The following is a 16297-nucleotide window of genomic DNA, read 5'->3' as shown; positions in this document are numbered from 1 at the left end:
CCCAGCAATGTGGGAGGCTGAGGCAGGAGGATTGCAAACTCTCAGTTAGCCTGAGTAATTTAGTGAGATTCTGTCTCAAAATAATTTCTTTCTTTCTTTTTCTTTTGGTACCAGTGATTAACCCAGGGGGCATTTAATCACTGAACCACATCCCCAGTTCCTTTTTTTGAGACAGGGTCTCACTAAGTTGCTTAGAGTCTTGCTAAATTGCCGAGACCAGTTTTGAACTTGCAATCCTCTTGCCTGGTGCCGCAGTCTGGCTGGGCACAAAATCACGAGCCACTCTAGCAGGAACAAACTTTATTTCTGAAACTCCCACCAATGCCACGCATGCTCCCGGGAAATATGCTGAACCACACACGTGGCGTTCTCCCGGGACACACTACCCCAACAAGAAATCCCTCCTCTGGAATTCCCTCCTACCGCACTTTCCCAACCAATGGGAACTCTTTGGGAGTCCTGCTAGAGCTCCAAAGTAGCAGGCCAAGGCAGACAGCAGGGGTCTAATATCCAATTGAATGCAAATCTTAACATAATCATATCATCTCAATGGCTTGCTGGTGTCACCTTTCAACCAAAAATGCCATGCATCATTCCTACTTGGCTACGGCTCTCAGCATCTCCCCCCTTCTGTTTAATTAAGCAACAAGCAATGTGGCTTAGGGACCATGCCTGTTAGGTTGTCCAATACAACATATGGTTCTTACCCATCATCGGATGAGCTGACCTCTAGGCGTCAGCCTCATGTCTTAGGTTGGTACCACTGCAATTGGATCATACCCGTCACTGACTACTGGTCCAGCATACAGCCATACTTGTGGATAGGCCTATGCAACAGTTGGGGGGGGGGGTGAAGTTCTTTGCCTCACCTCTGTTGGCCCCCAAATTTGGCCTTGGTGCTAGTGGGGGGGTGAGGTTCTTTGCCTCACCTCTTTTGGCCCCCAAATTTAGACCATCACTAGTAGAAGGGAGGAGGATACAGAAATGCCACGACACCAAGCCAATTGACGGCTCCATTGGAAAAACTGTATCACTGGTGACACTGTCAGCAAAGATACGCCAGCACTACCACAATTCGCTACACCAACAGATAGTTCACAATGCATACAAGTGATACATAGTCCAGGCAAGTTCTGCAAGCAGTTCAAAGCAGAGGAATCTATCAATATGTCCATTTCCTCCCAAAATAAATTGACACCTTGATTGAGCATTACTTGTTGAGTTATTATTCATTGATGCATCAGTTTATACAGTTTACTGTGATAGCTATCAAAGAAGCTATAGTTTGGTTTTATATTTGTCTTCACCGGCACTGGGATGAAGGTAGGAATTCTGAAAATGATGGCTAAAAAAAAATTACGTAACATTCCAACAGGCACTAAGAAAACAATTTTCTGAACAATTTACATTATTCTGAATAGAATTATTAAATATAATGAAAAGGAAAGGTGAAAGTAAACAAACAGATCTGTTAACCTCCTTATTTGTACACATATTAAAACAATCCTCAACAGCTGTTTACCCAATTTAAATTAAACCATTAAAATCACGTGAATAAAAAAATTTGGATCCATTTATTCATGAGCGCTCCTCATATATGATATATGGACATATGCACATACAGACATACAACACAAAACAGAAGTGTGCACACATAACATACAACACATAAGACAATATTAAGGCCTTGTAGGTTTACATAGGTGAAATCTCCATTGCAATGTTTAAAAACTCCACAGTCAAAAAATAAACTGATCAGAAAAACATTAACCTAGGTCTGTATGAGCTCAAAAAATAAAATAGAACTTTATGATGTGGGAAAAGGCAATAATAAAATAGATACTGAAAAAAGCATCCTGATTAATCACTGTTGCAGATGTAAGAATAGCCAAGCTGGAGCTCTGGATATTAGCTGTTATGGATTTGAGTCAAATCATCTTCTTTTTGGTCTGTAGAAATCACGTTGGTTAGTCTCTCTGGAATCCAAATCGGCTGCTGTTCTCCCTGTGGAAACACACAAACAGAACCCCGACTCCAGACAATCACTGGGTCAGGACCTTTCCATTGTCCTGTTAGAATATCCTTCCAAAGTACCTTAGGCTTATGTACATTTTTTGGATACATATGTCTTTCCACAGCACTAAGTCCTGATGAATCCAAATTTTAAAAGTTTAGAGTAAAAAGGGTTATTTTAAGTTTATCTTTGGGGGATATATACCCCTTTCCAATTCCCTCTTTTTGCTTTAATAAGTACATTTTAATAGTTTGATGAGCTCTTTCAACTATCCCTTGTCCCTGTGGATTATATGGAATTCCTGTTATGTGAGTAATGCCAAATGATGAGCAAAATTGTTTAAAAGATGTAGAAGTATAACCAGGACCATTATCTGTTTTTAGCTGTTTTGGAATGCCCACAGTGGCAAAATTTTGTAAGCAATGAGCTATAATTAGTTTTTTCTCCGGCATGAAGGGAGCCCATCAAAAATCCGGAAGAAGTATCAACTGTAACATGCAAATATTTTAATTTTCCAAATTCTGGCAAGTGTGTGACATCCATCTGCCAAATATGGTTAGGTATCAATCCTCTAGGATTGACTCCAAGATTAACTTGTGGTAAAAAGGTCACACAATTTTGACATTGTTTTATTATATGCCTGGCTTGTTCCTTAGTTATTTTAAAACGCTTTTGTAAAGTATTAGCATTGACATGGAACCTTTTATGAAAATTATTATAGCTTCTTCTATTGTGTAGAAAATATGTATGTCATGTGTAGATTTATCTGCTAAATCATTGCCCAAACTAAGGGCTCCAGGCAATCCTGTATGTGCCCTGATATGTCCTATAAAGAATGGATCTTTTCTGTCCCAGATTAGACTTTGTATAGTGGAAAACAAAGAGAAAACAGTAGAGGAAGGGGAAATCCTACCAGCATCTTCAAGGGATACTATAGCATTAACTACACACTGACTATCAGAAAATAAATTAAATACAGAATCTTTAAACATCATAAAAGCTTGTAATACTACATTAAGCTCTACCTTTTGAGCTGATTGTTTGGGTACTAAAAATGTAAAAGTTTGATCAGAGGTAACTACTGCTGCTGTACCATTATTTGACCCATCAGTGAATATATTTGGAGCATTCATGATAGGGGTTTTTCTTGTCATTTTTGGAAAAACTACAGGATGCAAAGACCAAAAAGATAACAAAGGATTAGATGGTAAGTGATTATCAAATGTAACATTAGATTTACACATGATTATTGCCCAAGTATTTAACTCAATAGCTAACTCATCAATTTGATCCATAGTATATGGAATAATAATTTTATTGGGAGAAATTCCAAACACTCCCTTTGCTGCTTTTATTCCTTTGAGTATTAATTGTCCTACAGCCTCAGGATACCTAGTAAGAATAGTGTTAGGAGAATAAGATAAATGTATCCACAATAATGGACCTTCTTGCCAAAATACTCCTGTAGGAATATTTTTTGTTGGTAGTAAAATAAATAATAAAGGCAAACTTATATCAATTCTATCCAAATGCATATTTTCCATATATGTTTCAATAATTTTTAATGCCTTTCTGCTTTAGGAGTTAACATGCAGGGTGAATTTGGATCTGATGGACCTTTTAGGATATCAAATAGAGGTCCTAACTCTCCTGTTGGAATGCCTAGATAAGGCCTTATACAATTTATGTCTCCCAATAACTTTTGAAAGTCGTTAAGTGATTTGAGTTGATCTACTCATATTTGAATTTTTGGTGGACGAACCATGGTTGAGGATAATAGAACTCCTAAATAATTAATTGGAAGACTTAATTGTACTTTATCTATTGCTATCTCTATATTATAATTTTTTAATAAATTTGTAAGTGTGGCATAACATTCTAGCAATGTGTTTTTATCTTTATGTGCCAATAAATAATACATCATCCATATAGTGAAATATTTGTAGTTCAGGATTTTGATTTCTAAGTGGCTGGATTGCTTTGTTAACATAAATTTGACACATAGTTGGGCTGTTAGCCATCCCTTGAGGGAGTACTTTCCATTCATATCTCTGATCAGGACCTTCATGATTCAGTGCAGGGATAGTAAATGCAAAACGTGGACTATCCTCAGGATGAATTGGAATTGAAAAAAAAAATCTTTAATATCTATAGCTAAAACATACCAGGTTTTTGGCAAAGCAGACAATTGGGGAATCCCTGATTGAGCAGGTCCCATAATAACCATCTCATTATTAATGGCTCTTAAATCTTGCAATAATCTCCATTTACCAGATTTCTTTTTAATGACAATAATGGGAGTATTATGGGGAGATACGGAAGGTTGTATATGTCCCTCCGCTAATTGTTGTTTGACCAGGTCATGGGCTACTTGTATCTTTTCTTTAGTCAGGGGCCACTGAGGAACCCATACTGGTCTTTCTGATTTCCAAGTAATTTTGATTGTCTCAGTGGCCCCTTCTGAAAACCCAATCCATGTCTATTTATTTCTTGATCTATTTGAATTGGTGCTGCTATACCTTGTTCTTGTTCTCCTAATATTTTTTCTTTCCTAAAACCTTGTCTAGCCCTAGTAGTGGACGCATTAGGATTGATGTTATTTGTTAATGTCAAACCTAATTGATCTAGGACATCTTGTCCCCATAAATTTATAGGAAGATGATCCAATACATATGGCTGTATAGTTCCTTCACATCCTTCAGGATCCTTCCAATCTAATACCATTGCACTTCTATGAGAATTAGTTGCCACTCCTAGGCCTCGAAGCGTTTGAGGGGCTTGTTGTAATGACCAATGTTTTGGCCACTCTTGACGAGATATGATGCTAAGGTCAGCACCTGTGTCCAGTAGCCCATTAAATTCATGTCCTTGAATATTTAGTTTTAGCATTGGGCGAGAATCTAAATTTAAAGACGGCATAGCCCAATCCACACCTGTGGAGCCTAATCCCCTGGAACCTCTTTCTACAGTACGACTGGAAAATTTATCATACAGGCTGGGTATTATTAATAACTGTGCTATTCTATCCCCTGGTGAAATTACTGATATACCTCTTGGAGAACTAGCTATAATTTTTATTTCACCTTCATAATCGGGATCAATTACCCCAGGACTTATCATAAGTCCTTTTAGTGTAGAAGAACTGCGTCCCAATAATAAGCCTACTGTTCCTTGGGGAAGATGTCCTTTTACTCCTGTGGGAATGATTTGAACTCCCATCCCTGGAGTTAGTACTGCTCTGGTGGAGGCGCAGATGTCCAACCCTGCACTCCCTCTGGTTTGTCTGATGAGGGATTTAATGGATAATGTGTCCTGGGCACTACCCTGATGGTGTTGCTGGGTTCCTCCATTGCCCCATATATTTGTGGTTGTGGGCCCCGGAGCATTGGGCCCGCCAGTCTGTGTTTTGGCAATGGAGCCTGATGCCTTTCTCCACGATATCATGGATAAACACCTGGTCCTTGTTCGTTTTTTATAATGGAGTACCCTCTATGGTGGTTTGAGAACGGCATTCATTAGCCCAATGTCTCCCTCTATGGCATCGTGGGCAAATACCCAGTATTCTATTCCTTTGATACCTAGCTTTGTTAAACCCTCCTCCTATGGGGCAACTCCTTTTAAAATGTCCTGTTTGTTCACAATTGTAGCATGTTTTTGGCCTGGCATCTAAAGCCTGTTGTATTGCAGCTGCCAAGACTTGCCCTTGTTCATTAATGTCTCTACATAATTTAATATATGTGTTTAAATCTTCATGTCTCCATGGTCTAATGACCTCTCTGCAGTAACGATTTGCTTGGTCATAAGCCAGTTGTTTTATTAATGGCATTGCTTGTTCTGTATCCCCCAAAATTCTGGCAGCTGTTTGAATAAGCCTATCTACAAATTCAGCGTAAGGTTCATTAGCTCCCTGTATTACCTTAGATAATTGACCTTGTAAATCTCCATGTCCTTGTAAAGTCTTCCATGCCCTAACTGCGTCTGCAGCAATTTGTGCATATATAGCAGGATCATATTCAATTTGTTGCCGTTGACCCTCATAAGGTCCTTTTCCTAATAACATATCAGATTTCTTTGAAGGTAACTGACTGCTGCATTTCGCCTAGCTGTCTCCGTGCAAAATTTCTCATTGGCAACCTTCCATAACAAATATTGTCCTCCATTTAGCACAGATTTACACATGCTAGCCCAATCTGCTGGCATCATGTCCAAGTTGGTAATGGATTCAACCATGCTTACAGTGAAGGGTGCTTGTGGACCATAGGTTGTTACAGCCTCCTTTAATTGCTTCACTGTTTTGAAATCTAAAGCACTATGAATTCGTTGCCCTCCTGCCTGCTCAAGTACAGGGCATGCTAATCTTTGAGGTCCTGCCTCAGGATTCCATCTATCAACTATGGGGGTTGAGGGCCACTCAGCTGTCTCTATAGATGGAGCTGTTGGTAGAATTACGCCCTCTGGTGATAGAATGGAGTTAGTAGCAGCCTCCTGTTGTAGTTTCCCCCCTGATATCTGTTTCTCCTCTAAGCTTTCTTCCTTCAAATTTTCTTCCTCTATCTGACTAGCTAGAGAGACCTTCTCTTTTGCTTGATCTAACATGTTTTCTACCATAGTCTGGACCTCTAACAGTTTACTTAACACTCTTTCGGTTTGTTTTTTACTAATTTCTAATCTACTAAAAAGGTAACGCAACCCAATAAGACAGCGTAAAACAAAACCAAAACACAATGAAACAAAAACGGAACAAAAAAATCATTGTATCAATTTTCTCTTCCTCAGGGCCGAACAACTTCAAACCTTGAGCCAACTATTTTTCCCAGTTTGCCTGAGAAAGTTCTAGGGATAGGCAGCTTGAAACAAGAACAAAATAAATCAAAAAAAGAACACATTGTTTTTTGAAATGGTCACCCATTCTCTCACCTTCCTTCAGGGGCGAGCAATTTTGCTTACCTCCGAGCTTCAGGCGTCCCCCGCACGGGCCACCAATTGCCGCAGTCTGGCTGGGCACAAAATCACGAGTCACTCAAGCAGGAACAAACTTTATTTCTGAAACTCCCACCAATGCCACGCACGCTCCCGGGAAATATGCCGAACCACACACGCGGCGTTCTCCCGGGACACACTACCCCAACAGGAAATCCCTCCTCCGGAATTCCCTCCTACCGCACTTTCCCAACCAATGGAAACTCTTTGGGAGTCCCACTAGAGCTCCAAAGTAGCAGGCCGAGGCAACAGCAGGGGTCTAATATCCAATTGAATGCATATCTTAACTTAATCATATCATCTCAATGGCTTGCTGGCGTCACCTTTCAACCAAAAATGCCATGCATCATTCCTACTTGGCTATGGCTCTCAGCACCTGGAATTACAGGTGCACACCACCACACCCAGCTTGCTATGAGTTTTTAAAGCATGATTGTGACTATAGAGAATATCAATCTGGACTCCTTGTGGGTAACAGGCACCCAACTCAGCTGGTCTGACCTGAAATGCAAGGAATGCCACCAAATGCCGAAAGCAGGCTCTAGGGTGAAGGGACCAGGCTTTAGCAAGCTCCCAGCTGAAGCCCTCTACTTCTCAAACATTTCTTTCCCTTCTTCTTTAGAATATGGCCACCTAACCATTTCCACATTCCCATGCTACCTTGACAATCTCTAATTCCCAGTTCCAAATCCCCAAGGGAAATTTTCTGATGGGCTTTGCTCTACTTAGGACCTAACTGATCCTATTGAGTAGGGACAAGCAGGTTGTCACAGGGGCTTTTCCAAGCCCCTGTGGGTGGGGACAAGGAATTCCCAGAAGAGGAGGGCTTGTGAACTAAGAGAAACCACAGAGATCTCTGTACCTGAGAGGTGCAGAATTGCATAAATTGGTATTTACAGCCTCTCTTTTGTCTAAGCATAAAAGTAAGCAACTACACATTGTTTAAGAAAGAAACTAAAATATTTGAGCATAAAGATAAAAATTAAAATTATCCAGAATTCTTCCATCCAAAGATAATCATTAATGAACATCATGATATAATTTCTTATGTTTGTTTTTCTCCATTTTTACATATGATTTGCTTGTGGCATAATTACCCTAGATACACCTCAGACCATAGATAAAGAGGGCCTGATAACAGGTGAGATCTTACCTTGGGTTACCTCTTACTTTTAATCATTTAAGAAATAAAAAGAGAACAGTCATTCATTAAATGTGGGGTTTACAGATAGAGAAAATCAAGTTCCTTTGGTAACTCTGCCTCTGTAAAGGAGAGAATAAGCTTTTGTTTAGCTGCTCTTTGGCTGCCATGTTCCCCTTCACAAACAGTGTGGCCAAGTTTAGTCTCCTGACACTGCAGCGCTCAGTGTTGTTCTGGGTGGTCATTCAGCCTGACTGGATGTACTGTGAACTGAGGGAGAAGGAGGGAGGAATGCAGTTTCCAGTAATAGGGAAAAAGTGAAAGTAGAAGGTCCAGTTTCACCTTGGATGCAAAATCCACTTGAGAATTCATAACCGATAATTTCCTAAGGTTAGGGTCTAGTACTAGCAAAGAGAAAACCCAAAATTACTTTTTGCCTTGATTTATCTGTATTGAATTCTTAATTTTGATTGTTCTCCCAATTGATTAAAGTAACTCTAAATTTTAGTTCAGTTTCTCTGTGTACATCTGAGAATGTCATTGTGATGGCTTTATACACAAATAAGAGTTTCACTGGACATAAAATCTAGGTCCTAATTATTTGTCTAGCGTAAAGCACTTGGATTTGCACACATGAGACCCTGGGTTCAATCCTCAATACCAAAAAGTAACAATTAAATTTTTTTAAAAAGTAATTATTTTCTACAAAAAGATAGCAAACATTGCTCCCTTGTTTTCAAGTATTTAGTGTTGTAGAGGAAAAGGCAGAGACAAATTTGGAAGTAAACTTGTTCAAAAAAACTTTTTTTCAAATTTTTAAAAATTTTCTTCATGTCATTCAGGAATTGTGTCCAGATATAAGTCTGTTTTTGTTGATTTTTAATAGCACTGATGACACTTTTTGTAACTCCAAAAAGATTTCTCTAATTAGCTTTGTTTTGTTATTATGGTTGTATTTGTTTCTGTTGTTGATGATAGTTTTGGTTTTGGTTTTGTGTTACCCAGGAATCAACCCCAGCACCTTGTTCATGCAAGCCAAATATTCTACCACTGAATGCACCCAGTCCTATTTTGAGTACTTTTATGTACCATTGCTCATTTTTTTCCTCAGGAACACACCATTCATAGATCTCCATTATTTGCCTTCCGTAAAAGCACAGTTCAATAGAAATATAAAGTGAGTCATTTGAAATTTTCTAGTAGTCACAGTAAACAGTAAACAAAACAACAGACTTTATCAACTTTGAAATGTGGTGTGTATTTAACATTTACAGCACATCTCAGTTCAGAAAAGCCACATTTCAAGTACTAATGAGTTATACGTGGCAAGTAACTTCTATATCAGAGAGTACAGTTCTATATTTAGACCTACACTGCTATTATTTTACCATCTGCTTTCTAGGAAAAATCCCACATTTGTCTTCAACATTTTTTTTTAATTTTTTTAATTGTTGATGGACCTTTATTTTATTCATTTATTTATATGCAGTGCTGAGAATTGAACCCAATACCTCACACATGTGAGGCAAGCACTCTATCGCTGAGCCATATCTGCAGCCCTGTCTTCAACATTATTGATCCAATTGTTTACATCATTCCTGATCTCTAGCCAATATTGATTTTAGTTCTCATGTGTATTTTATTACCTTAGCTTATTCTTTTTCCCTCATGCTGTTGTTTTTCCAGCCTAAGCCCATTCTTATTTCATGATTTCCTGATCTTGTTTCATACCAACCATGTCCTCTTAACATACTATTTAAGCTAGCAACAGTATACATTAGTTGATCTTCCTGTGTGTTTTTATAGCACTCTATTTACTGTCTGTGTCTATCATGCTTTGTTGTAATTACTTCTTTACTTCTTATATCTACCAACAGAAAGTAAATGCTCTGGTGCAAGAGTTCTGTCTGTCCACAGATTTATCACCTCGGTAGAACAATACCTGACACAAGAGTAGAAAAATGTATGCAGTATTATTTATTGTTGAATATACAAGGAATTTTATTTTAAAATTTTCCAATTTCTGTATTACATGGTTTTCAGAAGTGTTATCTCCTTCTGAATTATGCGTGTTTTGCCTTTTTCTGTGGTATTTTTCATAAACACTAGTCTGTTTTAAGTTTACTTTTGGGATCTGTTTATATATTATTATATAACAAAGTACCCAAAATCCAGTAGCACAAAATAACAACCATCATTTGATACTCATGGTTTCCATGTCTCAGAAACTTGGGGAAAACACCATGATGTTTGCAGCTTCTGCTGGAATACCTGAAATGGCCAGGGAGACAGATTCAAAAGGCTTGGAGTCACAACAACAGAGGCTGACATGTCCACTCCAGAGAGTTCTTCATTCTCATGTCTGGCACCTTAGCTGGAACTATTAACCCGAGCACCTCTGTATGATGTTTCTAGGATGGCCTGTATTTCTCATATAGCATCACTCTTGGGGTCCAAAGGTAAAGCCCAACTGAGAGCATCCCATGATGACATATTCCAAGGGACCATGGTGGGGATTCACATGGCATTGCTTCAACTGCATTTTACTGATTACAAGCAAATTGCAAAGGACAGCCTAGGTTCAAGGAGAGAGAGATTATACTTCCTCTTTTGATGGGGGAGGGCAAAGTCTCATTTAGGAGTGTATGTGAAAGGGGAGACATTATTGCAGCCATCTTTGAAAACTAAAATCTGCCACATCCTCCAATTCAAGTGTGGAGGGGAAGGGGAACCCTCCCAGACCTGCTATGAACATAAAGGATATGCAGATCATCTTTAGTGTGATCATCCTTAGTGCAGATCATCTTTATGTGCCTCAACTCCTGGTGGCCCTCAGTACTAGTCATGCTCAGATCTTCCCCGGAAGCATGTGAGGGTGTATGGCTCCCTCTGCAGCTGCCAGTGCCTGAGAGGCTTTCACCAACATGGAATTGCAGGGCTCCCCTCTCCCTCTTCAGGACACCACTTGTTAAAGGGTTTTGTAGCAAGTCTCAGACCAAAAAGGATAAATTCTTAGAAGCAAATCTGCCAACCTGGTTTTTAATTAAATACATACAATGAAATACATTAAAACCTTATAAACTTTTACTTTGCTGATTCACAGAGATCTTTTTTGAGAATTTTTTAACATTTATTTATTTATTTTTTTTTAGTACTTGGCGGACACAACATCTTTGTTTGTACGTGGTGCTGAGGATAGAACCTGGGCCGCACGCATGCCAGGCAAGCGTGCTACCACTTGAGCCAATCCCCAGCCCCTGATTCACAGAGATCTTTTAGGGAAAGGGCATGAAGAAATTTACTTTTGACTATACTTGGGAAGAGAGGGTTGCTGTTAGTATGATGAGAGCTGATTACAGCAAACACACTCCCTGTGCTGGAGGACATTCTAAACTTTCAAGTTTGCACAGCCACTGAGAAGTCTCATTCACATAAAACAATCAGTATGCTAATTACACAAGATTCTCTGTTCACAGAACACTTGAAACACTAGTACCTTGTTAGCTAACCGTTAAAATCTGCTGAGGCTGTAAGCATCAAGAGAATAGTTTCTGTAACTTAGAAAGCACTGGTTAGTTGGTTCTTTTCCATTTTCTTTGAATTGCAGTTATATGTTGAAATTAAGAGCCACTTACTTTTTCTCTTAAAATATTCTTCATGCGGGAATTAGAGATTTCTGAAAGAGTCGAGGTAACATGTGAAGAACTAAAGGAGAAATATGGAGAGGAGACAAAAGGCTCTGGTCTTACCCAGTCAGCTGGATTCTCTTTTGCTTCTTAAAAATCCATTCCAGGAATCCAGCCTTTCTCACTACACACACACACACACACACACACACACACACACACAAAACCCTTGTGTGAGGAAAAAAGAAGTTGCCTCATTGCCTCTCGAATTTTATTCCCAAACTTTGCTTCATAGGTCTAAGGAGGGTCTTGGATTGCCTAATAGAATTCCCACTCCCCTTTTCCATCTAGAAAGCTTCATTATTTAAACCTCTGTATGTTTGGAGGTTCCACAGAGACAAGCACTGTAGTCTCTGGTTGGGTGGCCAGAAGCAGTTTTATTTAATTAAATAAATCCAGTTAATACTTAAATTACTTAAATAATTAAATAAACATTTAACCCATAAAGCACAATGAGAAGGAAGGGGTGGAAATAGAAGTGAGTCCAGCAAAAGCTCTGGAGACCAGCCACCAGCTTCCCTCAAAACACCTGCCCTGACCTGGTTGGTAAGATCCTACTGAGGAACCTCCGGACCCTCAGAGAATCACACAGTCCCTCCAGACTCTGTGCTCAGTGGCCTTCTGTGCTGGAACCAGGTTGCCTGGTTTTAATGAGAAATCCCTATCCTACCATGAAGTCCAGGATGTGGGTCACAAGACGGGCTTCTAAGAGCATAATTCTGCCCTCACAACAGCTCATTTCTGTGAGGAAAGGAAGAGGCAAAGATGACTAATGTCCTCAAAACTTGATGTCTAGCTGGACGTTGGCAAAGATTCTCTGCTTGACCAATCTTCAGTCAGGCTCCTAACCCTTCTTTTAGACCCATGTGTGTTCTTCCATATAAAAAACAATTTTAGCCACGAATTCTGCTAAATCAGTATAGCAAAAGTCCCCCACCCCCACAATCACTTCGGATATCTGATCAGGTTCCTTCTTCCCCCTCCCCACCCTCACGACTGTGATGTCTGATCATGCAGGCTTGTCTTCAGCAAGAGCTGTTAGGTTTAGTGAGTCTCCCTGGTCTTGATGTTACTCTTAGTTTTATATTTTATTTTATATCCCCTTTAACATGAATTCTTACTTACCCATGCCATATTCAGAGTTGAGCCCAGTGTCTCTCCCTCACTGCAGAATCCCATTGCTGTGGTTCCTATACTTATCACAATGGTCCTGAATAAAGTCTTCCTTATTAAGATTTAATAAATATCATTGAGTAATTTTTTTCTTTAATGACATACAGATATTTGGGCTAATGCTGGGTTATAGCTGTCCAAGAAGTAAAAAGTTGAACCTCATAGTGAATTGCAACCAGCTGAATGTGTCAAAGGAGCTGTTAGTTCTTTGTGGTGGTAAAAGAAGGAAGGTAACATACTGGATTAAAAGCTTGTTACGAGTAACTGTGTTTTCAACTACAAGGAATCCTGCATAAAGGTCAATCCAAATGATGTGAGTGTAATATAGAACTAACAACTTATCAATTAACAAAAAAAACGGAGAAAACTAGAGAGGACTTAATCAGTGTTCTTTGAAATTTTTTTCTTTTGTACTAAAATCAATGTTCAGAAAAACATGATGCATTATTTGATGGGAGATAAGAATATGGGAATCACCAGGCTTGGTGGTGCATGGCATCTATAATCCCAGCGATTCAGGGGTCTGAAGCAGGAAGATCACAAGTTCAAGGCCAGCCTGGGCAGTTTAGTGAGATCCTGCCTCAAAAATAGGTTGCGGGTGCAGCTCAGAGGTAGAGAACTCCTGGGTTCAGAGAGAGCTTTGGTTAGTATTGATTACAGAAGACGGACTGGAAGAAGAACTATTTCAAGACTAGTTAGTAGAAATAGAACCATGATACATCAGTTAAATTCAGGGGATTAGTAGAGTTTAGCAAGACACTGGAGAACACATGAAGAAGACGCTGCTGCAAAATACTGTCAACATTGTGAGGCCCAGAAGGCCCAGAACAGGGTTGGGGTTTGTCCAGATAGAGCTGAGGGCATCACTGAGGCCAAAAAAGTTGTCATTATAGGCACCCATCAATTAGGTAATGAATAAGGAGAAAACTCAACACGTAGTTGAAGCAGACGATGACTTGGAGTTAATCCCTAGTCTAATTAGCTTCCACTTCTGGTAAACATCTGAAGTGGATTTTGGAAAATGTTTGCACCAAGGACAAAGAATTGGATCACTAAGGCCAAGAACTTGCATTATTCACCAAAGAACTGTACTGAATGTTTGTGTTCCTACAAATTCCTGGGGACCAGAAACCTGATATATTTCCCAATACAGAACCTGATCTTCTGCCCAACTCTTCCACTGCATGTTTTGGCCCCATGAAAACAGTCTGCTTCGACAGCTTTCCCTTCCTAGCCCAATTGCACCAACATCCTGGCCTTCTGGGTGCCTCTGGTGCTTGGTCAGGCCCCACTTCCTGTAGATGTTACCTGTATGATGGAACAGATCTTAAGCGATGGGTGCTATAGATGTTAGCAAAGAGGAAAGGGCAGTGCCTTCAGGCCCAGGAAACCAGCTCCTCTTCCTCCTTCCTCTGTTGTTGGCTCCGTGTGCTGGGGAATCAACAACCTCCAAGCAAACTCAGCACTTGAGTATCTCCACGTGGAGGTCTTAGCTTTTGCTTTCTTTTCCACATACTACCCCTCAACCCCTTCTCCTGCCCTAATCCCACCCCACTCCACGTGCTTCAGACCACTCAAAAGCTTCATTTTAGGTAACTTCAAAATATTTCTGTGACCTCTAACAATACTTTGCATAAACAGGGCACCGAGTTTGTTGCTATTATTGTTTTAAATAGACTTTGTACTTTAGAGCAGTTCTAGGTTCACAGCAAAATCAAACATGAAATAGAATCTGCAAATACCACCCCACTATGATCTCCTCAACTAACTCCTCCCACCAGAGTGGTAATTTGTTATAATAGATCAACCTACATTGACATATTATTATCACCCAAAGTCTAGGGTTTATAACAATACTCCTAGCATTGCATGTTATATGAATCTGGGTCAATTTATAATGTTTTTATATATGCCATTATGGCACCATACAGAGCAATTTCACTGCCCTAAAAATCCACATTTAACTTTAAATCTTTAAAACTTTAAGTCTTCCCATTTAACCTCCCTCCTCCCCGACCCTTGGCAAACACTGGTCTTCTTTTGTCTCGGTTATTTTTGACTTTTTCAGAATGTCATTATAGTTGCAACTTTACAGTTATGTGCCCTTTCAGATTGGCTTCTGTCATTTGGTAACATGATTGTTTCCTCTGTGTCTTTCACGGCTTGGTGGCTCATTTCTTTTTAGGGCTGAATAATATTCTACCAGTTTGTTTACCAAATACTGAAAGACATCTCAGTTAACTTTTTAGTATTGTCAATTATGAATAAAGCTGCTATAACATCCATGTGTAGGTTTTTGTGTGGATTTAAGTTTTCAATTCATTTAGGTAAGCACCCAGGAATGCAACAGATGGATATATTTCAATAAACTGCAATGTCTCCCAAAGCACCTCTATCATTTTTTCATTCCTGCCAGCAGTGAGTGTTGTGGTTGCTGTACATTCTAGTCAACTATTTGGTGTTTGGAATTTAGTTTAGGAATTCTGATACCTAGTGGTAGCGCCCTGTTGTTTTTTTTTCTCATTGTTATGACCAAATAAATGTTTTCCACTGCAGAGCCAAACTATTGAATACCAGTGAGTTGTAATGGTGTGCTTTGATCATATCTACTGATTCTTCATCTCATTTCTAATTTTTCCCCCATTGGTACTATGTTCCTTTTCCATGTCTCTCAGGGTTTTTTTTTTCTTCTATGAAGGTATTTTTGTTAAACAATTACTCTTCACTCTGTGGATTATTTATACAAATATATATGTATACATATACATTATATATATATATATATGTTTTAGTTGTTGATGTGCCTTTATTTTTTACTTATTTATATGTGGTGCTGAGGATCGAACTCAGTGCCTCACACATGCCAGGCAAGTGCTTTGCCACTGAGCTACAACCCCAGCCCCTCTCAAGGTCTTATGTTTTTAAATTTTGCCAAGCAAAAGTAGGTAATCTTTTTCCCCCCATTATTAAAAATTTATTTTAGCTTTGTACGGTGGCACATGATTGTAATCCCACCTACTCAGAGATCTGAGACTGAAGGATCACAAGTTCAAGTCCAGCCTGGACAACTTGGTGAAACCCTGTCTCAAAAAAAGGGGTGGGGGATGGGGATGTAGCTTGTTGAGTGGTAGAGCACCTGTGGGTTCAATCCCCAGTATTGGGGGAAAGAAATCTCATTTACAAACATGTCTTAAGACTTTCTCTTTTTTCCTTTTAAATATAGATAAATGCAGAAGGAACGCCAGAAGAAGTTTTTCTTCAGCTCTGCACAGCTATTGACTCTATTTTCTGAAGGCGAAAAAT

General features: G+C 39.4%; 1 protein-coding gene across 5 annotated transcripts in view; it reads left to right on the top strand.

Annotated features, from left to right (window-relative positions):
* Ak5 (adenylate kinase 5) overlaps positions 1-16297 on the top strand; it is a 254755-nt gene extending 238458 nt beyond the window's left edge. For 3 of the 5 annotated variants that reach the window (XM_077110122.1, XM_077110121.1, XM_076862280.2), the window contains one exon: positions 16218-16297. In XM_077110122.1, the coding sequence (XP_076966237.1) occupies positions 16218-16286 (69 nt within the window). In that variant the 3' untranslated portion in view covers positions 16287-16297. Of the gene's footprint in view, positions 1-16042; positions 16048-16217 lie in introns of all 5 variants that reach the window. The other 2 variants (XM_077110120.1, XM_077110123.1) reach the window with 2 other exon arrangements.

This window comes from Callospermophilus lateralis, chromosome 7 (genome assembly GCF_048772815.1).
Source record: "Callospermophilus lateralis isolate mCalLat2 chromosome 7, mCalLat2.hap1, whole genome shotgun sequence".
Taxonomy (NCBI): Eukaryota; Metazoa; Chordata; class Mammalia; order Rodentia; family Sciuridae; genus Callospermophilus; species Callospermophilus lateralis.
This window is presented reverse-complemented; position numbering and strand designations above follow the sequence as displayed.